The 9,425-nt window shown below is 40.5% G+C and overlaps 1 protein-coding gene across 1 annotated transcript; it reads left to right on the forward strand.

The window, feature by feature from the left end:
• Positions 1-735: 735 nt before the first annotated feature.
• Positions 736-8,528, forward strand: LOC308405102 (V-type proton ATPase subunit C 1-A-like). The gene is made up of 13 exons (XM_080895523.1): positions 736-875; positions 1,303-1,463; positions 2,050-2,117; positions 3,028-3,113; positions 3,304-3,398; positions 5,094-5,185; positions 5,408-5,506; positions 5,609-5,677; positions 5,879-5,971; positions 6,226-6,319; positions 7,015-7,112; positions 7,283-7,409; positions 7,859-8,528. Exons 2-13 carry the CDS (start codon positions 1,332-1,334, stop codon positions 7,955-7,957), a joined length of 1,152 nt encoding a protein of 383 aa, XP_080751649.1. The 5' UTR covers positions 736-875; positions 1,303-1,331; the 3' UTR covers positions 7,958-8,528.
• The last annotated feature ends 897 nt before the right edge of the window (positions 8,529-9,425 follow it).

Here is a 9,425-nt window from a genome sequence, read left to right on the forward strand (position 1 = left end):
ACCTCCAGAGATCATGCAGCTGAATCTAAGCAGTAGCTGGCCTTCTGCAGACTGGCTGATTGTGGTGTGTGTGTCCCCTGATAACATCCAGGGAGACTGGCCTCTAGCCAGCTATGGGCAAACTCAACCCTGTCGTTTGATGTTGAGGGTTGGCTCCAGGCAGACCAAGCATTGTGTCCCAAAACAATGAACCCCAGACCCACTGAACTATAAACATGTCCCTTTGGGGGGCGTTTTCCTCAGTATTCTGTACAGGAGACACCCAAAGTCAGGAAACCTGACCCAGCTTTCCTAAATTTAGTTACTCTAAAGGCTCAAATGCTGCTGACTTGGCATCCAACATTGTCTGCCTTCTTGTCTAATAGGGTAATAATGAGTTTGGAATGTTGACCCAGGATCAAGTCTGAGATTTGGGGTTTATAATTAAGGAAATCTGTTGAAAATCCATTAAAACAATTATATTTTTTCTCATCAAAACTTACATTAATTTTGTTTGCTGTTACATAAGTGTCAAACAATCTTGGTGTTTTATTTCAGAATGTGGCCTAGCTAAACACACTCTCTTTTATCCGGATTATAGTCTAAACTATCCACATAACTCAAGCGTTTTTGAGCCTGAGCACCACCACCAGTCAGGGTTTTTGTGGGTTCAAGCTGAGCCAGGCTGCAGTACTCGCTCACCGCCAGCTGGGGTCGTTGGTGGGTCTCCGCAGCGTGTGTGAGAGGCCTTCCGGTTCCTCTTGCAGATCAGCTGACTGGTACTGCTGTCAGGAGCTCACGAACTGTACTGAATGGCAACTATGAACGCTGTCAAGCTATAGAAACACTATAAACACCTTTATTTTCACTAACAACTGTAACGTTTTAATACCCCGGTGAGTGAACAGCTAAAACGATATCAAAAAGTACCTGAGTTGTTGCCGTTAATAACAAAGCTAGCGAAATGGCTAACGATAGCTAATCCCAGCTGGATGCTGCTTGACCTTAACCATGTTTTTGTTTTGCCAGCTGCGGTTTATGTAACATATTGCTTATTTTTTTTTATTTACGGTATTGTAACGTTAGTTAGTAGTCGGGGAGTGAAGATATGGACTGTTGGTGAAAGAGAAACGTCAGCATGTAGTTGTCTTGAATGAATTGAATGAATTGTTGCTAGTGTAGCATCACTTGTTTAGTGGGGAACGGTGTCCCTGTAAGCAAACAGTCTTTTACTTGTAATCAGACAGACAGTGTTGTTTAACTAAATGCTGAGGCTAATAATATTAGAGAAAGCACTAGTCTAAGTCTGGATTTCCTTTCCAGCTTTCTCGAGCTGCACCAGTGCTGGAAACATGACAGAGTTTTGGTTGATCTCTGCACCAGGAGATAAGACCTGCCAGCAAACATGGGACAAAATGATGGCAGCCACCACGCGTACCAACAACCTCTCCACCAACCACAAGTTCAACATCCCAGACCTTAAGGTTAGTATGGGTTTATACACTTTTCAGGACAGTGTATAAACCCTGTGCTTGCCACGCTGTCCTGCTGTTCCCTCCAGTGCTGCAGCGCAGAGCTGTTACACTGTAGTAATTCATAATGATTTACCCCATTCATTTCAAAAAGTCATTTAACAATCGTTTAACAATCAAAATCACTCACCTTCTGCATCCACTGTCAAGAATAAACCGATTCTGTGTATCGGAAGCAGTCTGTACACAGATCTGTTGCCTTCATGTCGAAGCAGCGGGTAGAGGAGTGTTTCATCCACAGAGCAGCTCTGCTTTTCTGAATTGGTCACTCTCCGTGCAGAAGGTGAAGTAACCCCGCTGACCTTGGTGCTACGCGGGGTTCTAATGTCCCACTGCTGCTGTTAGCAATGCACGAACGCCTCTGGACAAAGAGGCGCCGTCCAAAGCGCACAGGGGCCCCCTGGATGTCACTGTAGGCAGACTGAACTCCAGACGTCCCTGTTTAAACACAACCCTGCTGACACTGCTGAAAAAGACCCAAATCTCAGCACTGATAACTCAAAACATGTTTAATTTTTGTTTTTGTGTCCAAAAACAGGTTGGGACACTGGATGTCTTGGTCGGGCTGTCGGATGAACTGGCCAAATTAGATTCCTTTGTTGAAGGGTATGCAACCTGTTAATTTCTGATTTGTACCGAACATTATTTTTCTCATTAAAAAGTTATTTTCTGTTTATAATGGCTCTTACTATTGACCTATTAATGAGAGTTGAACACAAAACCTGCATTCCCAGTCCTCTGCCACTCTGTAATCTTTCCTCTACTTTGTAACAATGAGGAATTTCACAGGGACCTGAGGCTAGTGGGCCCTGCAGTCTAAACTTGGCAATTTACAGTTGGGTGATACACCCGCAGCTCCTTCTGTAGTCATATTTATAGCAGATGACTTCACTCTCATGAGTATGTTCGACTGTAATCTCTAGTCTTTTGGAAACATTGACATCCAAAGCTCACACACAGCTCTTAGTGCCTGAGCTCTGATATGCTTCCTCTGCTGACTGTGGGAAAGGCCAACCTTGCAACACAGTTTCACTTGTTTGCCTACAGCCTCTCTTTAACCCAGTTCCTTTTTGATGTTTCTGCACGCCATATCTGAAAAAGAAACTGCTAAATTCTTAATTTCTTTCAGTTAAAACGTTAAGTTGATTTTTGACACTTGATATTATAATAACATTGCAAAATAGATGGGTAAAAGTTGAACATTAGTGGCTGATGTACTTTCTTAGGAACTTTTAGCCATCAAATGTGACTTGGCTCTTGGTGTTTCCATGGCTTCATGGCTGCTCTGATGAGCCATGGAACAGCGTGGTTAAAAATCTTGAGGACTGAAAGTCTGCTGTTTTATAAATGACCTTGTCAGGAGATTATCTTTACACGAATATGTGAAACCCTTTGATGTGTGCGTCAGTTTGTGTTAAATCTGGTTGGGGGAAATCAGTTCCTGGGGGTCATGTGATGCTTAGTGCATGCAGTTTGTGTTGAGATGGCATTTTTGCTCTCTCCTGGGTGTTCACAGTGTGGTGAAGAAGGTGGCTCAGTACATGGCTGATGTGTTGGAGGACAGCCGGGACAAAGTGCAGGAGAACCTACTGGCTAATGGAGGTACGCTGATGGTTACAACACTCTCTGTTCGTATTATGTAAAAAAAAAAAAGGAAAATATGACTGTATTTTTAATTGGGGTAATGCAAAGAATGGTTAGCTGCAGAATAATGATATTAACTTTAGGCTGCCGTGAGATAATAAGCAGGTAATAGTGTTGCTTTTACAGCTTTTGTTTTCTTTCCCTTTAGTTGATCTTGTCACCTACATTACAAGATTTCAATGGGATATGGCAAAATATCCCATAAAACAGTCCCTTAAAAACATCTCTGAAATCATCTCAAAGGTAGGTCTGTCACTTACACTTACTTACTTACTTACACTACCAGTCAAAAGTTTGGACACACCTTCTCATTTAATGTTTTTTCTTTATTTTCATGACTATTTACATTGTAGATTCTCACTGAAGGCATCAAACGTATAAATAATAACATATGGAATTATGTAGTAAACAAAAAAAGTGTGAAATAACTCAAAATATGTTTTTTTATTTTAGATTCTTCAAAATAGCCACCCTTTGCTTTGATTATTGCTTTGCACACTCTTGGCATTCTCTCGATGAGCTTCATGAGGTCGTCACCTGAAATCATTTTCCAACAGTCTTGAAGGAGTTCTCAGAGATGCTGAGCACTTGTTGGCCCTTTTGCCTTCACTCTGCGGTCCATCTCATCCCAAACCATCTTGATTGGGTTTAGGTCAGCTGACTCTGGAGGCCAGGCCATCTGGCGCAGCACTCCATCACTCTCCTTTTTGGTCAAACAGCCCTTGCACCGCCTGGAGATGTGTTTAGGGTCACATATCCCCCAACAGTGTCACCAGCAAAGCACCCCCTGACCATCACACCGTTGGTGGGAACCATGCATGTAGAGACCTTTTCTGCATAGTACAAAGGCACGGCAGGTGGAACCACAGATCTGAAATTTGGACTCATCAGGCCAAAGCACAGATATCCACTGGTCTAATGTCCATTCCTTGTGTTTCTTGGCTCAAACAAATCCCTTCTGCTTATTGGTTTTCCTCAGTAGTCGTTTCTATTTGGCCATAAAGGCCTGATTCGTCTTCTCTGTACAGTTGATGTAGAGATGTGTCTGCTACTGGACCTCTGGCATTTATCTGGGCTCTAATCTGAGGTGCTGTTAACTTGCGGTTTCTGAGGCTGGTGACTCGGATTAATTTATCCTTAGCAGCAGAGGTGACTCTTGGTCTTCCTTTGGTCTTCATATGAGCCAGTTATATCGTGGTTCTTGATGGTTTTGGCAACTGCACTTGGGGACACATTCAAAGTTTTTGCAGTTTTCCAGACTGACTGACTTTCAGTTCTTAAAGTAATGATGGTCTGTCATTTCTCTTTACTTAGCTGATTGGTTCTTGGCATAATATGAATTCCAGCAGTTGCCAAATAGGGCTGTCAGCTGTGTACCAACCTGACCTCTGCACAACACAAGTGTGTCACCCAATCCCATTAAGAAGACAAGAAATTCCACAAATTGACCCTGACAAGACACAACTGTGATGTGAAAACTATTTCAGGTGATTACATCATGACGCTCACTGAGAGGCCAAGGGTTTGCAGCGCTGTCATCAAAGCACAGAGTGGCTGGTTTGAGGAATCTAAAATATAAAACATATTTAGAGTTATTTATCAATTTTTCTTTGCTACATAATTCCACATATCTTGCTTGCATATATTTGATGTCTTCGGTGAGTATCTAAAATATAAAAAGTAGTAAAAAATACAGAAAAAAATAGTAAATGAGCAGGTATGTCCAAACTTCTGACTGGTAGTGTATGTATTGTTTTATTTATTTTTTTAAATTTTATATACTCATGAGTAGCTGCAGAGTTTAATAATATCTTCTCACTCATTTAATCCAGGTCCCTCACTGCAGTTATTTTATTCTGTGGTCTTTTGTTGTATTTTACTTTGTCTGTCATTAATATTTTTTGCCATGTTTTTTTTGTTTTTGTTTTTTTTTTACAGCAAGTAACTCAGATTGACAATGACTTGAAGACCAGAGCATCAGCGTATAATAACCTAAAGGGAAACTTGCAGAACTTAGAAAGGAAGAATGCGTAAGTTACTCACATGGACAAAAGTGCACCTGTAACATTACATGAAGGCTGCAGTGCCGACCTGGAACATCCTTTAGGATGACCGTTCGCTTCCTTTATTTTCCTCTACCTCATTATGCTTTACCTTGACCTTGTCTGTATACTCTGACTCCAAAAAGCTTTTATCAACAGCAGGACCCTCATATGAGTCTGTGTTGTTGTAATGCTATTGTGTGCCAACAGGGGGAGCCTGTTGACCAGGAGCCTGGCTGACATTGTCAAGAAGGATGATTTTGTACTTGATTCAGAGTACCTCATCACTTTGCTGGTTGTCGTACCAAAGTGAGTCAGCCCCAAGTAAACACAGCTATGTCCTGATTGATTTTGTATTGAATGAGAAGGAATATGAGCATTAATGAGTTCTGCGCTGTTTTGTTTGTTCAGGATGGGATACTCTGACTGGCAGAAAGCATATGAAACGCTTGCTGAGATGGTGGTCCCACGGTCTTCACAGTAAGTCATGTCATCCATGAGACAGATATTTTGTTAATGCCCTTATCAAGCATCTATTGTTTAAGTTGCTCTTTGTGACAATTTAATTTATTTTTGTTCATATTTCTGACCACAAGTATTTAGAGACTTAGTATGCGATTAATTTACATTATGAACTTCCTATTATTATATCACTAAAATAGTACCTGACCTTTCTTCTAGTCTGCTATTTGAAGACAGTGACAGTGGGCTGTTCAGTGTCACTCTGTTCAGGAAAGCTATTGATGACTTCAAACACAAAGCTAGAGAGAACAAGTAAGTGATGGCATTGTGTTATTATAACCACCATTCTTCCCAGTGAATATAAACAGCTCTGTGTATATAAATTATATACGTGTCACATATCTAAGTGATTTTCTTACGTATGTAGATGTGTCTTGCATTATGTTCTCACAACTGATCTTCAGACATTTAAATATGTGAAGGATATAAGCTGGTGTCTCTACACATAAAAATCACTTTCTCGTTAAATGAAACTGGTTTTTGTGTCCTCTTCACGATGTTCATAGGTTCACGGTAAGAGACTTTCAGTACAATGAAGAGGAGATGAAGGCAGATAAAGAAGAGATGACACGGCTCTCCACAGATAAGAAGAAGCAGTTTGTAAGTTCTATAGTTTTTTTTCCTCTAATGTCATGTATTTGTTCTATTTTGTGTTTGCTGTGGAAGTAATAGAAAAGTCAAAAGACCCAAATGGTTTGGGATGTTCTAGCCCATGAGGTGCTGTTCACATAAATGTAGTACTTATATGTTGAATTATTAGCCTACTGTGCTATTCTGTTTAATTTACTGTCGTCCATGTGGTTAAGAAAAAGGTTTGGATGCTCTGTGTGTGGTAGACTGATAAGATTCTACCAAATATCACACTAATTTGTATTTGTATTGTTTATACTTGTTTTCGCTGGATTGATCAATATTATTGTATGCATATACAATCTTTTTCTTTTTGTTAAGCCTGATAACTGTGTGGATTTCCCCCCACTGTGTTCTGTGGAAGAAAACTTGAGTGTGTGCTTGCATCACAAACAACCAATTAAAGGCTGAAGCAGTTCACAGAAATTCAGTTATTGTGCAGCCAGCAGGGGTCAGAAAGTGCTGAGTGCACACGCACCCAAAGAAAGTTTGTCAGTGGCTACAGAACACAGCTGTTTAGGAGAGAAAGAGGATCTGTCAGCAGGACTTTTATAAAGCACTTTCATTAAAAAAAAACAGATATTTTGAAGCACTTACTGTGAATGAATTTAAGATTCATGACTCTGACACATAAAACTGATGGTTACTGTTGTTCATCTCTGTAGGGTCCACTTGTCCGGTGGCTGAAAGTGAACTTTAGTGAAGCCTTCATTGCATGGATTCACATTAAAGCACTACGAGTCTTTGTGGAATCTGTTTTAAGGTAGGCCTCTTGAATAAACATCGCAGTGCCAACAAAACCAACTATTACAAAGAGAAAAATAAAAGCTAAAACCTGACACTGCTTGCCTTGTTTTTTCCCCACTGATGACCGTAATTGTAGTTTAAACATTTTAAGTCTGAAAGTGGAGTTGAACATGTTCTGGTTTGCAGATATGGGTTGCCTGTGAATTTTCAAGCCATGCTCCTGCAGCCAAACAAGAAGACCATGAAGAAGCTGAGGGAGGTGCTCAATGACCTTTACAAACATCTGGACAGCAGTGCAGCAGCTATCATTGATGTGAGTGCTTCAATAATCCTCAACACTGAGTAGGAAGGGAAAGTAGATGCTGCAATCTCTCCATCCATCCTTGTGTCAGGTTATAACAGCTGCTCCCTCTCATGGCAGGAGCTGGTTACTGCAGATGGGATATAGGTTAAGTTGTGCAGCATTGTTTCTGTTTGTGTAATGCATTTATAATGTGACAGTGGAAAAGAAGAAAAAAAATAAAAAAATTCTTCTTAAATATTTAAAATCTAAAGTTTCATTTGGTCAAACCTCGGAACAGGTAAGTAGCACATTTGGTGTAGCTGTGTCGGTTCCATTCCATGTATTTTTTTTCCAAGCATTTGGATTATGAGGGCAAATTGGATTTGGTGTAAAGTTTCATTATATGACACACACACACACAGATATTGCATTGGCTGCTCACACCCACTAATATCCTGCTTCTTGTGTTTTCTCTCCAGTCTGCAATGGACATCCCAGGCCTGAACCTGAGCCAGCAGGAATATTATCCTTACGTCTACTACAAAATCGACTGCAACCTGCTGGATTTCAAAGTTTAACACTTTAACTGATCGTTTGTCTTTCTGAGTGTCTATTAAGTTATGTTTTTTCTTCATCGGTCAAACCTCCGCCTCCTCCCACTCTCTCTCTCCCCTCCCTCGTCAGCTGCTTGAATGACAGAGCTGCATGTTCATTCCTTGTGGTGAAAAGGCTTCAACCACTTTTACAACCAAGTCAAAAAAAAAAAACAACAACTTTTGAAATGTTTTTGTTTACAGTTTTTCTTTTAAAGGCACGCTGATAATTAGCTTTTTCTCAACGTGAAATCAATTAAGGAAAATGTACTGGAGAGCTAAACGTATTTACTGTGTCATTCCATGTGTGCTGGTGTGAAGTGATTGCCATCTTCTGTAGCTGTGTTCAGAGATTTGTGTTTACATTTGGGCGATTTCATCATTGTAGCCATGGCCACCACATCTGGTATGTGTTTCTGAGATTCTGCACACGTTGTGAAACACAAATGACTGTATGTTGTCGTCTCATGTTGTGTATTTACTGTAAAACAAAAGAAATCTATATCTGAGTATTGTGTAAGCCATTGATTGAATAAATGTGATGGAGACCACAGCATTTCAAGTGATAGAGACAGAAATTCCAGGGATGGACAGACACACCAGATGACACCGGGATTGCGGTAAGGGTTTATACCATGTTTTTGGAATCTCTCCCATTGACTTTATGATTGAGGTTCGAAGAATTCCAAGGAAAGTATCCCCTTCCAATTTCATACATTGGTGGGAATATGGAATTTGGAATCTGAATTCCATTCTTACTCTACCTGAAAATCTTGTACTGGGACGAGGTTACAATCCTCAGCCAATCACTGATTGTTACAACCCGTCTAGGGGCCAGGTCCTAGCATGAATGAGGCACTTGCTGCCCCCAAGACCCAAACAGCCACAGACAACAATCGCTTGTCATTACACGCCGTTTATTTACAAAGTAGTGAGGAAAGCAACAAGACATGAGGGGTGAAAGGAAAAGTCGTCTACAAAACTGTATATGGTTGCACTCTGTGCCCATTCATCCTTAATACCATATTGTGTGAAAAGCACTGACTGTACGTACAGATGGATGGCACAACTCAACTTCATCACACTGTACAAAATATCAAGCGCAGCCATCATTTTCTTGTAACTGAATCCATAGTCTGCACAGCAGTCGTCACGTAATGGAGCAAATCATACTACTACATACTGGCGTATGATTACAATGAACCCAATAGAATTCTATTTGAACACTTCATCCCATTGTCTTGCTCCTCACCTTAAGCCTCATCCTCTAAACTGAAATTTAAGGCTCTAACATACAAAAACACTGGTAAACATGCTCCTTTATTCACAATATTGTCGCAATTACCAGCAGATTAGACACGTGGCACTTTTCCCTCCAACAACGGCTCAATATAAGCTTTACATTATGTCAACTGATGTTAGTCTGAAGTGTTTTTCCCCGTGGTAAACAATT

Source organism: Rhamphochromis sp. 'chilingali' (assembly GCF_963969265.1).
Source record: "Rhamphochromis sp. 'chilingali' genome assembly, chromosome: 11".
NCBI lineage: Eukaryota > Metazoa > Chordata > Actinopteri > Cichliformes > Cichlidae > Rhamphochromis > Rhamphochromis sp. 'chilingali'.